Consider the following 16,746-nt stretch of genomic DNA (forward strand, 5'->3'; position numbering starts at 1 on the left):
ACTGATGTGATTTGCTCTCAGCAATGCACCTGTATATGTGCCATCAAGAAATTTTGAACAAACTCCTCACAGTTTGTTGTTGTTGCTGTTATTAGGGCACAAAAGCATGAATTGTAGTTCCTAATTCTTCCTGTTTTAAAAGGCCACCATCTTCTTCTCTGTGATGTGATTTGCTTTTATATTTGATGTTTTTAATTAGTTTTTTCTTTTCTATATGGTAATTTTATCTATTCCTCTTTTTAATTGTTATTACCTTATGTACGCCTTGGGCAGGCTTTTATATACAGTCGGCCCTTCTTATACACGGATTTTTTATACACGGATTTAAGCATACACGCTTTGAAAATGTTCCAAAAAAGTATAAATTTACCTTGATGTTCCATTTTTTATTAGGGACACCATTTTGCTATGTCATTATACTTAATGGGACTTGAGCATACATGGATTTTGTTATACACGGGGGATCTTGGAACCAAACCCCAGCGTATAACAAGGGTCCACTGTACTCTTTTAAGTTTACCGACTTTGTACAGCGCTGTGTATAATTACAGCGCTTTAGAAATAAAGTTTAATAATAATAATAATAATGGTACTGGAAAAAGGCAGTACTGGCCACTGTTGCAAATTAAACATCCAAGAGTATCTCAATCCCCTAAACCTTAGTGATCAGGAGATGAAATACCATCTGTGGTACCACTGTTTCCCATATTCTTTAGGCCTGGATTCATGCATTAGACACTGTATAATGAAAATAGGAAACAGCAGCACATATTTAGGGTACTGAATTCTAAGCCTCCGTGCAATCTTGCCTGTTTACAAAGCTGAATTTGGGTCATAATAGAAAGACTTGATCATGTATGCCATTGTCTATATCAGTGTTTCCAAACTTATTATCCTCTATATGTGTTGGACTACATCTTTCGTTATGCCAACCAGCATGGCCTTTTGGTAAGTTTTGTCTGTTTAAGAACTGCCTTCTTGTGCATTCCTGCAAAAATGTGTAGAAATATTTTTTGCATGCTCACCAGGTTCAGCAGAGAAATTTGAAACAGCGTTTCATAGTTCAGTCAGTCTCATTAGTCTCAAGCAACTGACATTTGGAAACAGTAGTAACTTGCCGCCCTGCACCTTAGTTTGGGTTGTATGTATGTATTTATTTATTATCACTGAGTAAACCTCAAACTGGCTGAGGATTTTGAACTGCCTGACCACTTGCCCTGTCTTCATGTGCATTGTCAACTGGCTTTTCCCTGCAGTGACAAATTGATTGGACATAAGATACATTGGTTAAAACACTGGTTTAGAAAACAATGGCGCGTTACAGACCGCCAGAAAGCGGCGGTCTGCTGGCGCTGCCAGTTGCCGTGTCCGGGAACCACAGCGGCCAAACTGCTCGGTTCCTGGACGCGGCAAAAAGAAGCTCGAAAATGGCGCTTCTTTTTGTGCTCCAGAAGTGACGCCGCGAGGCGCTAGTCACGCACTCGTGGCGTCACTTCCGCGGTGCAACGTCTGGATGCTGCGCATCCACAACGTCAAGATGGCAGCACCCATGTGGAATGGCGCCGTCATTTTGTACGTGCTCCGTGCATACCAGGGTTAGGGGCATCAGGAAGTGACGCCCCTTCCTAACCCTAGTATGTGTTCCGCGCGTACTTTACATCCATCTGTAACGGGCCAATGTGAATGTTTAGTCTATTTTATAAATGGGTTTCTTTTCTACTCAATTGAAAATATTAAAATACTGCTACAGGCTACAGACAGAGAGAAACTACACCTATACAATGGCCCTAGAAAGCAAACCTGGGAAATTCATTATAGAGTTAAGGACAAACGGTACTATTTTGTAACGGAAGATCTCTAGTTGGGTGCAATACAGTAAATACTTCAGTGGGAGTAATATAAAGCTATTCCAAAGAATCTAATAGAAGTGCTTATGTGGCATACTCTGTGTATTATCTGTGTGCTAGAAGTAATTTCAGATTTAATCCTGTATCAGAATAACTTTAACAAATTGCTGATGAGTTACAAATTTTTCCACAACAAAAAAATCAAAACAGATCAGTCATTTTTCTGATGTCTCTTCTCCAAATAAAATGGCAGATATTTGTCAAATAAATCAATTCTGTCATAGAAGAAAAGACATGTACAAACAATGTTAATAGTTATTTCTGTAGCATAAACAGTCCAAAATGGTTTTCACCTAGCCATAGCCTTGGACAGTGAAAGATGATGGCTCTCTGTAAACCAGAAGGAAATATAAAAATCTATTACATGTTTATATAACACCATTCAGTAAGACACCAATATTTTCTGTCTGTCTTTCTCATTGCTGCCTTGATTCCTCTTGTAATTGTGTCTCACTTCCAGCTCTCTTGCCTGTCATCTCATTTCTTCTTTGTTGTTATGATGGTGATCATTTTAGTAGTGGTTAATAGGAAACACAGTTCAAGTTGCCTGTGCACCTGTTTTATTCTCCAGCATTAATTTCTAAAAATAAAAATTTGAAGTGATTAAATCTATTTTAAAGATTCTAAAATGCTAAGAATCTATTTTCAATTACTGGAATATTCCTCTGACATATAATTTGCAAGTTTATAAATGACCTCTCCACTATTGTAGCTGTCCTGTCTCTGGTACTGAATAGCTTTAATGAAAATCTGGGTTGAATTAAATTTACTGAATTTTAAAAAGCAGCAACTCGAAGATCTCGGAGCCTGGTATATTGTAATTTAATGAGTCATCCTCTTAAATGAACAGTGACCTTTTAAAAACTATATTCAGGAGGCAGAATGAGGTTAGTACTCCATGCTTATATGTAGTTCTTAAAATAAATATATCTCTTCAACATTAGTTATTGCAAATGGTTAACACTAAACTTCTTCAGAGCTATTAAAGTTTGCAGGCAAACTCTGTTGAATGGGGGAAGCTAATGCTTCCTTTTAACTATGTAAAAACATACCAAGAGAAGGAAGTGATCACACATATCTGTTTGCTGAAAAAATCATTGTTGTGTGCTTTCAATTCATTTCCGACTTACAGGAACCCTGGGCCGAACCTATCACAGGGGTTTGTTGGCAAAATTTGTTCAGAGGGGGTTTGCCCTTGCCTTCTACTGAAACTGAGTGTGACTTGCCCAAGGTCACCCAGTGGGTTTCCATTGGCAAACAAGAATTTGAACCCTGGTCTCTGTAGTCATAGTCCATTGTTCGCCACGTTGGCTCTGTGGGTAGAAAACCCCAAATGCAGCCTCTTTTTCTGGTTCCAAAATTGTTCTTTATTATAGCATTTCTGACCTACAGTCCAACAAAAGGAAAGCCCATAGTGCTTTATGGTAATGCATGCTTCTCTTTTTGAAATTCTTGAGACTTGGGTATACATTCCCCAAATTTATATCAGCAAAATATTACAAAGTAATGGTATGGCTAAGTATCCAATGGAGAGTATAAACCTCTGAAACACATTTCCCAGTGGTCTCGGTCTCTCTCTCTCTCTCTCTCTCTCTCTCTCTGTGTGTGTGTGTATTTTTTTTTAAGTGTGTCCATGTGCCATGTCTTTTGTTTCTCTAATAGCTATGTTTATTAGATCCTTGCATAGTCTGGCCTACTTATGAACTTTCTGCCTTCAATTCTCTGTATTGCAGATAGCATTCTAGAAAGGGACTTGCTTTTATTGTAAAAATTGATGACATACAGTGTCACATAAGCAGATTTCCATTCATGCAATAGAACCACTCCTTCCTCTCCATCTACCCACATCTTGTCTGCCATGGCAGTGAAGGAGAGATCCTGTTACACAAGAAGAAATGTCCTGGAGTAGAAGCAAATGGAAAACTGCAACAGAGAAGGGAGATTATTCTTCCAACAGTAGCCTGTGTAGGATACAACCCTGTATGTATTCAATTCACTGTGCAAGTGAAGTAGAAGGAAAATATGAGGAGAGAATGTTTTAGCATCTTGTCATCTTAGTGTCCATCCTGCCTGTGAACACTGTAAAACAATTTAACCCCCACCCACCCCCACAATTGTAGACGTAAATGCTAAGAAATTATATCTTCTCACATTGCATTTTTAAGGTAATCACTGATATTTTGCTTACACTAAAAGAAAGTAAATGACCTGCAGGAACATTCTTGTGACTTATGAACCATATTTCTTAGCATGTACTGAACACCAAAGTAAGGAAATAGCGGTCATTAGCACCTTTAGAGCATCAGTATAAAGTTTACTATAACAGAGAATTCTACAACGAGATATTTTTTATTTTCCAGGTAATGTTTGAAACATATCAGTTTTCTGGGGTCTACGTAGCCATTCAAGCAGTTCTCACTCTGTACGCTCAAGGTAAGTAAGTCTAGATACTACTTTGTAATGTATATACTGTAAAAAATACCAAGTACAAAGAGTTCCTGGACCAACCATTTCACTGGGAAAGCAAACTAACAAACCTAATGGCTATTGTTTTCTTTTTCCCAACAACCTTCTTTTGGTCGTCTTTAGGAAAAAAGAATAAATATGTCTGGTATGTGTTCTCTAAAGTACTGTACAGTCCTTTCTGTCACCAAATGAAAGATCATGATTAGGCCTAGGAGAATACAATGGTAGATGTCTGCTTTGGTCAAGTGCCTTATTGTTGGGTCTTAAGATTTAGAATGCTTCCTGCATGCTAATTTCTTACAGAAGCAGACTGTTTCATATACTGATTCAAAAGGCTCCAAAGCCTGTTCCATTCGTTACATCATTTCCTGGGACTGGAGAAACTTAACTTCTGAAAAAAAAGTATACATTGGAGACAAATAGAACCACAATGGCTTAAATCTAAATGTTATACTGATATTGCAGCACCTGGACAACAGAACATTCTTCCCCTCTTCTTCCTCCTAGAGCTTTGAAGCCCTTCCAAAATTGGCCTTTTCAGATATTTCAGCCCTCTGGATTAGTTGTGGGGGAGGGTGCTGTTATTGAGAAGGGAGATTGTCGTGCCTAATTTCACTGAAGACCATTGCTGGAAACTGTTCAGTGAGTTTTTTCAGTTAAAACTAGCAGAAGAGTCAGCTTAATAATGATGAACTCACATTATTTTTAATTTGTTTTTTCATCCATGAAACATGCTTGCAGTACTGCTCCCAATAAAAAATTATATCACAGAAACATAAAATATATTACATCTTTTTAAATGAGTGCTGCCTTTTTGCTTTATTATTGTATTTCTTTAAACTTACTTGGTTCTAGCTTTTTTAACATCCTCTGCTTTAATGCATATGTTTTCAGTTTTGATTATCTGTTCTGGGGTTTTTCCCCTGCTAAATTGTTAGATAACCTGCCATTTGTTGCTGAAAAGATGGGATCTAAATCTACTAATAAATAAGTTTATTAAAGGAATAACTCTAAAAGTTGTTCATAAGATTTACTATGCTTGTGTGATAAAAGATGGCCTTCAAGTGTGCAGATAACCAGCACTTTGATTTTTCCCCTTATCAGCCCTTAGTCCTTGCACTTCAGAGGCTTTGGTGAAAAGCTGAATTTTAACTTAGTGCTGAAATGAAGCCAGTGCCAGAGCCAAACAGTCTTCCAAATGAAGGGCTTTCCACAGCAGGGACCCCTGCACAAGGTGTTCTGTCAACAGTCCAGCATTGTTGCTCAAGTTGGAACCTCCATATTGTCTTCAAGGGCAATTGAAGAGGGCATTGAAATAGTTACCAGGGAAGTCACTAGTCCATGAACTGCTGCAGCTCGGTTATTGCTATCCAAGAAAGTGCATAGCTGGTGGACCAGCTTCCCAAGCACTGCAAGTCAGTCTGTCTGGGTCTCCAGTGACAAGTTTGAACCCATAAGTACTCCCAGACAACACACCTGCATCATAATGGGGAGTATGTCCCTATCAAGGCTCGGTCCCTCACCTGGTTCCTGGAAACCACCAATCCACAGAAACTATTGTTGGGAACCATTTTCAGTTTAATTGACCCTTGTCCAGCATATGACAACATCCAGACACTGATTCAGCACCTACAAAAATGACCTCCTTCACTAGTTTTGATGTAATTTAAAGCTCAAGAGAGAAAATGGGATCATAGCAATGCTTGAACTCGGATGGTATTCCATCCCAGCTTTTGTAAGATAGAAATGCGACCATTTCATTTCTCAGCTTGGACAGAAGTGAGTCAGGCCTATTTTCTCCACTTTTCCCCTCTTCTGCTTCACCAAACTATTTTAGTCCTGTAGAAACCCACTGAAGTCACACATTCAAATAATAATCTGTCCAGAAGAATGGAATGGCTTATGTTGTCAGAAGTAACTGCGAGAGAATCAGCAGGGTCATGCTTCCTCAGTCCTTCATCCAACATAGATATCAGGGCACCAAGGTAGTTTTGGTTCTGAAAACAGGCCTGGGACTAGATAGAAGTGGCTCCAGACTGAAATTTTCACATGCTTTTCACCATCATTCTTCAGGTTTACTGACTGGTGTAGTTGTGGATTCTGGAGATGGCGTTACTCATATTTGTCCAGTCTATGAAGGCTTCTCTCTTCCTCATCTCACCAGGAGACTAGATATTGCAGGTAGAGATATTACCAGATACCTCATCAAGGTAAGTTGTAGTACATGTGCCTATTCTGCTATCACTTGAATAGCTGCTCTTGCTTCTTCTTCTTTCCTCCTCCTCCTCCTCCTCCTCCTCCTTCCAAGTCTGCAGTGGGCATTAGCAGAATACAGAATGATTGAATATTTCTGACAAAGGATTGTTATATAGAGAGCTTTCTTGGTGGACAGGGAGAGCCTTGAACACTTTTTTCAAAGTGCCTGGTCAAGTACTGAATGTATATGCCTCAGATTTATAAATGCATCTGTGTCCTCCTCTTCCTACCCTATTCCTAACTGCTACAAAGTTTGTGACTTGTATTTGCTACCAAAATGTATGTTACAGCCTAAGTTGTTCTCATTAATGCAGTTATAAATTGCACATCATAATAGTTTGTGCTGAGTATTCAAGATCTTTGTTTTAAAAATGGAAGCATTACAAGATTATTCTGTAACCCTTTGCTTGAGTTCTCTTTAAGAAGTTATTTACTGTATCCATACCTCTAGGCTTTTGTCTGTAAATGTGCTGCTAAGCCCACATTTATCTCAGTACTGAAGAGATTATACTAATATGAACTAGCCCTGGAGGATTATTGATATTTTATTAATTTCCTAATTAGTAATCCTGATGGTATCCTAATATCAGTATGATCTTGCATTGCTTTTTGAAACTGATTACTATACTTTTAATAAACTTTGACAGGCACAAGATTTCACATCTTTTTTATCTGTCTTACTATAATTGATAAGGCTGAAATAAATTTTCTTATTTTTAAAGAGATTCACTGTGGTGATTGAACTCCTGAAAGAGGATATCCACTGTAGTTCTGTTTGAAAATGTCTGCATTAAAAACCTGTTTTGCAAGAAAATCTAAAGAATAACTTTGCCTTCTGCTTTTGTTTCTCTAACCATTATGAGAGTAATGGTCTGCTCTCAAAAACCACAAGGAATTCCACTGCTAGATAGTCTAAACTTGGGTGTATGCTTGTGTCACAAATTAGATTATCAGCAATAAATATAATGATGATTATTGTCATACAAAAATGTTGAAGCATTACTGCAGAACATGTATAATGGGGACTATTAATCAGATTTGCCACTAATTAAGTTTTTTTTTTAAAATACCAGCTGCTTTTATTACGAGGCTATGCCTTCAACCATTCTGCTGATTTTGAGACTGTTCGTATGATTAAAGAAAAGCTTTGCTACGTGGGCTACAACATAGAACAAGAGCAAAAGCTGGCTTTGGAAACCACTGTGCTAGTTGAGTCTTACACAGTAAGTATGTTTTAAGAGTTATGCAGTGGCAATCTTAAACTGTAGCATATTAACACTAACCCTAATGCTGGTTTGAGTAAAGCATGTTGCTCTTAGGTTTTTTTATTATCATTATTATTTAATTCTATTTGGATGCTTTGGCCCCAGTTCTACCAAAATAAATGTAAATCTTCTACATTAAATTTTATGGGATGTAATAGAAGTTGATGGTTTATCTGACAATTGTGAATAGCTCAATAACTACTTGATATCTGCCTGATGTCTTTTACACAGTAACTATACAATTTACCACTTGGCTGAAGAGCATATTAAGCCAATGCTTCCAATAAGTCACTGTCTTCCTCAGCCCATTCTACCTTTTTTATTGCATTTGTGCACACATGAAGCAACCTTGGACCTGCTGGTGAGACAGTTTTCCAGTGATAACAGGAATGTGTCAAAATACGTTCTGTATTTACTCTATTCTATAGCTCCCAGATGGCAGAATTATTAAAGTTGGTGGTGAACGGTTTGAAGCACCAGAGGCTCTCTTCCAGCCACATTTGATCAATGTGGAAGGGGTTGGTGTTGCTGAGCTTCTTTTCAATACCATCCAGGCTGCTGATATAGACACCAGGTAAGAGCAGAAAATCTACAGTTCTTAGTCTATGTAAATCAGAAGACTGATTGGGGAAGAGTCACTTTCGGGTTATACATTTGTACAAACAAGGAGAGATAAGTTTTTGAAAAGATTATTAAAGATCAAGGACTAGCAAAAAATGCAACCAGTTATGTCACCAATCATGCTGTCAGAATCTAAAGAACTTCCTTCAAGAATTTAAAAGATCATGAAAAGAATAGATTTGCATTATTAAGCCAGAAGAAGAGTGGACCGAAACTAGAGACATTGTGAGGGACATTATGCAAATAAATAAATAGCCAAAAAAGGGAAAGAATGTCTTACTGTATACTCTTTAGGCAAATGAGAAAGAATGTAAAGGGTAGCAGAAGTAGGGTCAGAATCCTGAAAGCAACTGTTCAGCAGCTTGTGTGTAGGGACAAAGAGAACTTTATAATAATCAGTGTAGTGAAACAGAAGAAGAAAACAAAAAAGGAAGAGCAGGAGATGTCTTCCACAATATGCAAGAAATCAGATGGAAATTTAAACAAACAAGACTGGAGCAAAGGAGGTGGCTCTGAAACAAAGGCCAACCCAACAACAGTGGACCTGTCTTATTTAAACCTGTCTTATTAAACCTTACATGTTTTATTTATGTACAGAACATATCATACAAAGAGTTGAATTAGGCTGGAAGGAAGGAGGTGTGAAAACTGGAAGAAGGAACTTGAATAATTTAAGTTAAGCAGATGACACCATAATACTAGTGGAAAACAATAAAGACTTGGAATGACTGCTAAGGACAGTTAAGGAAGTAACTGGAAAAGCAGATGAATACTATGAAGACAAAAATAATGACCACAGATGATTCACATAAATTTACAGTGGGTGATGAAGAAATAAAAGCTGATAAACATTTTCTATATCTTGACTGAGTTGTTGCTCAAAATGGAGACTGTAGTCTCTTATTCAGAAGAAAAATAAGATTTGGAAGGGCTGTGAAGGAACTGGCTGAAGATCACCAAATGTAAAGATAAGAGCACTAAGTCCCAGTCAGCATCATCCATGTAGTGTAGTTTCTAGATTCTCTGTATGAATCTGAAAGCTAGACAGTGAAGAAAACTATTAGAAAATCTCATTTGAAATATGGTGGTAGGGGAGAGTTGTATGGATAATGTGACTATCAAAGAGACAAATAAATAGGTCTTGGAGACAGCCATTATGGTGTAGCCATTTGAGTGTTGGACTATGAGTGTTGGTTTGAATCCCTGCTCAGCCATGGAAGCCTACTAGATAACTTTCAGCAAATCACACACTCGCAGAGGATGAGAAAGATAAACCCTCTCTGAACAAAGGTTGCCAAGAAAACCCTGTGATAGGGTTGCTTTAGGGTTACCATGAGTCAGAAATGACTTGAAGACACAGAGAAACACAATCAAATCAAGCCTAAACTCTATCATTAAACTATAATAAAACACCTGACTGAGAGGGGAAGACAGTAGTGCTCAGTAAAGACTGCATTACAGATTAGTTGATTTAAGAAGGGAAGCCACAACCCCAAATTTAGATAACCTGAGCAGGATTGGTACTAACTAGGGCCAAAACAGATAGGCCAAAGAAAGCAGCATGACCCCCCCCCCCAAAAAGGGGCCGGACGCTGTGCCAAGGCTGCACCAAGCTGACAAGAGCTGGTCCTTTTAAGAGTGGATTTAATCTGCTCTTGCCAGCTGCCGATTTGGGACTGTGGTGGTGGCCTGCTTTGGGAGCGGGCTGAGCAGTCACCAGGGTCCTAGCTTGATTGGGGCCGGAGTGGCCAGGGGCCACTCCTTCTGGGCCATCGGCCCTTCGGTCTCTTTCCAGCTGTCTCATTTATAAGGTTGCTATACATTGAAGCCAACATGACAACATACAGTCAGTCCTTGTTATCTATGGATTTTTTATCCATGGTTTGAAAATATTTTAAAAATGTATAAATTCCAAATAGCAAAACTTGATTTTCCATTTTATATAAGGGACACCATTTTGCTATGCCATTATATTTAATGAGACTTGAGCATCCATGGATTTTGTTATCCACGGGGGATCCTGAAACCAAACCCCCATGGATAACAAGGACCCACTGTATATGCCATGCTGTATTTCCTATTGCTGTAGATAGTTCTAACCTTTGTTTAGGTGTTTATTGTTGTGTATTTAATTGTGCTTTCTGTTACGCTTTATTAAAGTGGAAGTGTGTAATTTATACAGTGGAGGTGCTATATAGATGCTGATTGTTTAAACTACAAGGAATATGTTTTATCTTTAGATCTGAGTTCTATAAGCATATTGTGTTATCTGGAGGTTCCACTATGTATCCTGGGCTGCCTTCACGACTGGAACGTGAACTTAAACAGCTTTACCTAGAAAGGGTCCTGAAAGGTGATGTCGAAAAACTTTCAGTAAGTATTCAACCTTCAAGTTATTCTTTCTTTGATTAGGTCATATACACATCTGTCACTAGAGGGAGCAAGGCAGTCAATTATATGGTATGATCATCTTGATAGAAAGTTCCTAAAGTTGGAATAACCACCTTCAGATAGAAATTATTGTAATTGTACATTGAAGTACTATAAGATGCCTTAGGGTGTACTAGGTTTTGAAGCCAACATGTTCAGTATTTCTCTAGTGCCTCATTACAGGCAGCCACTATATTAGAAATAAGGAGGAAGTGGTTTATTCACTTTCTATTTCAGGGCATACATTTACATTAATTTTTCTGAAGTCCTAACGTGTGTGTCTAAAACAATTATTCCACTTCTTGGCACTCATTGTTCCCTTTTTGGTTATGGAACAGTGTTGCTTTTATTGAATGATCAGAATAGGATCTGCAGTTATTATATTACTGTCTCTGTTTTAGAGAAAGCTCTCTGATTTCTTAACCTATAACTTATTAAATGTTTACTGATGAACAGACCTGTTCCAGAAATTACACTTTACTGTTTACATCATGTAGTTATAGACATCAGGCTTGTGAGCAATACTTTTGATTTTTCTTTAAAAAAAAATCAGGCTGCTGAAAGTCCACCAATTGGAGCTAGATACAACATAGGTAGTAGTTGGGGTGGGTGGGGATCAAAACCCCATGAACTTTAAAGTAGATTAATCTGCATTTAAAGAACAAATCTACATTGAGTTTCTACAGATGAGGAGCACTACGGAGAAAAAAAGTGTACTGATCATTTTTTGTTTAATGGGAATGAAAAATATTTGCTGCTAAAAGTTGCCTAGTAGATTCTAATCTACCTTCTCCCAATCTAATTAATAGACTTTTGTTAATGTAATTGGAGAAATTTAAAAGTTCTTTTTTAAAAAAGCTCCCCCTGCAATTTATTAAACAATTTCTTTTAAAAATTCTCTAGTGTCCTGTCTTAAGAGCCTTTCCCCTCAAAGCAGTTTCTCTTTAATATGATGCCTCCTGACACATATGCATAACCAAAATATTGTTTTTTAGAGATGTGATGTGTATTGCCATGTACATATATGTAAAATCGTCAACGTTTGTTGCTGATCGGTTTTTAAAGGTTGACATTCAGTTGTGTTTATCACTAGTGAGATGATATCTGTTACATGAGTAGAAGTTCCTCCTTCCTCACTTTCCCACCAGTAAGCAACAGCAGCACAGGCTCCTCTTGGGACTTGACAGCCGCCAGGTGGTGGGAGGATGCAGGATTGCACTGCAGATGTGGGATTTCAATGAGTATCTTTTAAACTGTGATAGTTCAGTCACTGCTACCCCCCCCCCCACCAAAAGAGAGTTATATGCATTGGAGTTCTGAAATTATATTTCCCTGTGAAGGGGGAAGAACATCCTAAATGTGGGTTGGCCCTCCAGTTCTCTCACAAGGCCAGTCTTTGTTCCTGTCTTTTCTCCATTTGCACACATATCTTAGTTGCTCTGCTCTAATCGCTATTTTCTGAGGGATTTTTCCTCTGCCTCAGCCTCTCTCTTTCTCTTCTTCCTCAAAACAACAAGAATGAAATATAAATTCCTGAACTATTTCTCCTAGGTAATCTGTTTTTTCTCTACTCTTTTTCCTCCCATCTACCCCATCCCCCAACACGTGGTCATGTGGAAAGGGAGAGCATGATGTAGCAAGTATTATTAAGCTGGCAAGGGAAACTTGAGCCATGCAGGAGAAGTGATGGGGTCTACTAGACCTCCATGCCCAGATCTTAGTGAGCAGCAGGATCAACAGGCCGGGGTGGAGCCTGTGATGCTGGCAAGTGAGGGAGGACCCATTCATAATGCAGCCCAAGCATGCCTCTCATACCCAGACCATTGCAGGCCAGGGTTGGAGCCAAAGCTACAGGTAGTGCCATCGGAGGTGGAAGGAGTGAGTAATGTAACCCCGTTTGGGGCATTAATTTCCCTGGTCTGCAGATTTCATGGCCTGGCTAAAAGACTTGATGTCTCATGAGGCTGTGGCAAGTTTCCCCACCACCAGTAACTCAGCGAACATATCTGATGGGGGTGGTTGGCAATTCAGGTGCAGCCAGGATGGGGTGGTAGAGATGCATGGGGTGGATTAGGCAGTGAGTCCAACCCTCTTCCTCTCTCTGAGTTCATCAGCTACCACTGCCTCCTCATCCCACCTCCCAGCAAGTCAGAAGGTGGCTTGAGCTCACCCAGCAGCCCATGCAAAAGGAATCTTGGCCAAGCATACCACTCCTGGTATTCTAACCAGTGCCATTGGAGGGGCCTCCCAACTGTTGCTTGAGTTGGATAACATTGTCTGTGATGATCAAGGGGACCTAGCAATAGTAACCTTGCTCTCCAAGAAGCACAGGGAGAGAGGATGATAAAGAATCTCAGTTGATAAATGGGGATTAAAGAGGAGGACCTGCACAACACCTGCTTTGACTCTGAAGGTGTGTGGGGGGGGGGGGCTGTCCTCTGATGGGAATCAAGATAGCCCCCTCCATCCTCTTCTGTCAGACTTTTTCAACACAAAGACTTTAATATCCTATTAAAGAAAAAAGGTAAGACCCTGGGTGTTAGCATGCCAACCCAGACAGTTGAATACCAAAGCTGGACCTGCCCTAGCATAGTGGAGGGTGGTTCTCCAAGACTCAAGTGTCCCCTTTCCAGGTGGGTTTGTGGTGCTGGTAAGAGAGGAAGGCACAGGCTTCTGTTGAGATGGTGAGGCACCAGATGTGATTGAAGAATGGAATATGAACATCAGAGCTAGCCACAACATCACCTTTGCTCTACATCTGGCAACAAAGCTCTTCGGCATGTTTTTGGAACTGGTGCTACTGGACACCAAGGATAAGAAGAAGGTTCCAATCTATGAAAAGGAAAGAAGAGGACAAAGGCAACCGAGGCATGGGTAGTTGTCCTTTCATGTGTCCAGAAGCCATTTTCTAGTTCATCTTAGCAACTTAGCCAGATTTCAGAGGATACAAGGAACATCTGAGACTCCAGTTCAAACAGCAACACTACCAGAACTCAGCAAGGTCTCAGTCAAGCTTTTCATCCAAGGGACAGTGCAGATTCCAGCAAATACAACGCCAGTTCCCAGTGGGAGGCCAGCTCCAGAAGTTAATGGGGATATGGGAGCATACTTCCTCAGGTCAATGGATGCTGAATACCATCAATCAAGGCTACAAAATTAAGTTCATCCAGATATCACCGGGATCACCCAAATCCAAGAAGCCTTCCTAGATGCCATAGACCACCTAGCCCAGATAAAGGGGATTGAGGAAGTTCCATGCTCACAGAGTTTCAGGGAATGATATTTGAGGCAGTTAAACAGTTTCATCAAGAAGTGGACCTTCAGGATGGAGACACTGAAGAGCATTCTCAAGATGATCCAGTCAGACAGTTTCCTGGCTTCTGATTTGTAGGATGATGATTTGGAAATTTCCCTCTACCTTTGCAAGATAAGCTGGATGTGTTTGCCTTGGCCAAGGATGCCTTTGGTAGATGTGTTCACTAGCATGTAGTGGATTAATATTCTCAGTCGAGCTCCAGCCTGCCCACCCAACTAGAAGAGCTTTGGGACATCCCACATTTTGCATAGTCTGCCCCTCTTCACAAGGAGAAGAGCCATTTGTCTTACCTGTGCAATTGTCCTTTTCTGCGAAGAAGGGCTGAACATCCTCCCTCCCTATTCATAGGGCTGAAGTTTGAGCAGATTGTGCACATAGTTGTCATGAGCTATCCCATTGCTCATCTCTTACCTGTTGGATCTGTCTGTTTTACCTTCTGTCTTCCTGGCTTCTATCTTTGCCCCCCTTTTCATTGCAGCACCATCTCTTCATAGCCTATTACTCTAAAGAGTAGTACTACTCTAAAGTACATGCTCAGTAAAAGACTGAAAGCAGCTGCTCAGTAAGAGTCTGAAAGTTCATTGTTCATTAGAGAAACTTACCTTTTACTTATGCACTGGAGCATCAACCTGTCACATATAACTGGCCTTGTGAGGAGGCTTGTTCTCCCTAGTGGGCAGTCTCAAAGGCATCCATGTTCCTGCCTTTGGAAAACTGGAGGACCTACCTACATTTAGAATATTTGAACCCTCTTTACACAGGTATGGCAAACAATTTTTCTTTCTTTTATTTTTGTACAGTTTGGGTCAATAAACTCTCTTCTTCCCTTTAAGAAATTTAAGATTCGTATTGAAGATCCGCCTCGTCGAAAGCACATGGTGTTCCTCGGTGGTGCAGTTCTTGCTGATATCATGAAAGACAAAGACAACTTCTGGATGACCAGACAAGAATACCAAGAGAAGGGAGTGCGTGTTCTTGAGAAACTTGGTGTGACAGTTCGATAAACTCAAACTTATTCCCATCATAACTTTGATGCTCTTGTTCGTTTATTGCCAACATTTGAATTCATGCAGCTACATGACATTGAAAGGCCTTGTCTCTGTCCTTTGACCTAAAAGCCAGGTTTTGTTCTGGTTCCCTTTGTTTAGGTATTTGATAATGTAGCTGTATTTGACTACTTAATTGGACCACTTCTTTGCAGACAAAACAAGGGCAACAGTGGCCTGTTTACTGCATTGTTCCTTCCCAGTGGGCAGTTGAGTAATTCCACTAAGCTTTTTTCTTCTTGCTTTATTGCTGTAATGCTGTTGGCTTTTGTCTGTAGCTCATGAGAGGAGTCCCTTTTTTAGCATGAGAGGATATTTGGACAAAAATTCTTTACTACCATGTGGCTGTTGTGATTTATCTTTACATCGTTCTGCCTTTATCCTGTACTGTTCAGTATCTTAATATTTTTCTGAGAACTCAGAAATTAGGTCAAACTGCTAGCTTATTTTTTAATACTATTTCAGAGTATTTTGGATTCCATTTAAAAATGGGATTCTAAAAGTCTGCATAATTGGGAATTGGCTGTGATGAATCTCTGAACCAAGCAGCAAAGTTGAGAGGAAACTGCTATATTACTTTTCCCCAGAGAGCAGCAGCTTGGTATGGCTCATGCTCCAGGTCTGAATCTCCTTCTTTTGTGTGTAATAAATGTATATTTCTTGTTTTATGATTTAGCAGTAGATAGTCTTTTCTCTTATGAAATGCACACAGATAATTTCTTCCAGTATTTTTCTTTTCATTTGGGTACCATATTTTCTTTCACTGCCATTGGGTTTAAGAGGGTTTTTTATGGGCAATATTAGAATGTCATCTGGGACTGGATTTCCTGGATATAATCTATTCAAAGGAATATGTTTAAAAAATGTCTGAACTGTAATTACTGGTACAACATTACAAAAATTGAACTATATTAAATTTTGAACATACCATAACTCAGTGCCAAGTAATTATTGGATTTTTTTAAATATAACTGTTCCATGTTATTTAAAAATACCCAGATATTTATATATGGAATTGTTCGTAGGTTGTGAAACCTATAATTTGTAGCAGTTAAAAAATAATAATGTTGGAATGTAGGCCTTGCTAATAACTGGTAAATACCCAATTTACCTGTTCAATTGTGACTTTGGGATGAGGAGAAATAAAGCAAGTATAAGAAATACTATTCTATTAAATGCAAATGTGCCATTATTAAACAAAAATAAACATGTGGTGATTATTGTAACCCTTTGTGGTGTTATCCACCAAGAAGAAATCTGTTTTTCACTGGAGCATTCTTGGTAAATACATGTTTGGTATTTAGTTCTGTGCATTTAAATAGCAGGTCTCTCAAAAAATAAGATCTAGAAGAAGCTTCAGCCAAAATCACAGGTACAAAAATGCAGGGTGACTGTGATTTTTTTTTTAAAAAAAGGGGGGGAGGATGTCTCAGGAAGTT

The 16,746-nt window shown here is 39.2% G+C and overlaps 1 protein-coding gene across 1 annotated transcript in view; it reads left to right on the forward strand.

Annotated features, from left to right (window-relative positions):
• The window catches only part of ACTR2 (actin related protein 2), a 32,458-nt gene extending 15,975 nt beyond the window's left edge, over positions 1–16,483 (forward strand). Inside the window, exons 4-9 of the mRNA XM_042447814.1 lie at positions 4,268–4,340; positions 6,447–6,583; positions 7,703–7,852; positions 8,323–8,468; positions 10,756–10,888; positions 15,095–16,483. Of these exons, the coding sequence (XP_042303748.1) occupies positions 4,268–4,340; positions 6,447–6,583; positions 7,703–7,852; positions 8,323–8,468; positions 10,756–10,888; positions 15,095–15,265 (810 nt within the window). The 3' untranslated portion in view covers positions 15,266–16,483. The remainder of the gene's footprint in view (positions 1–4,267; positions 4,341–6,446; positions 6,584–7,702; positions 7,853–8,322; positions 8,469–10,755; positions 10,889–15,094) is intronic.
• Positions 16,484–16,746: the final 263 nt, after the last annotated feature.

This window comes from Sceloporus undulatus, chromosome 1, assembly GCF_019175285.1.
Source record: "Sceloporus undulatus isolate JIND9_A2432 ecotype Alabama chromosome 1, SceUnd_v1.1, whole genome shotgun sequence".
In the NCBI taxonomy this organism is placed as follows: Eukaryota; Metazoa; Chordata; class Lepidosauria; order Squamata; family Phrynosomatidae; genus Sceloporus; species Sceloporus undulatus.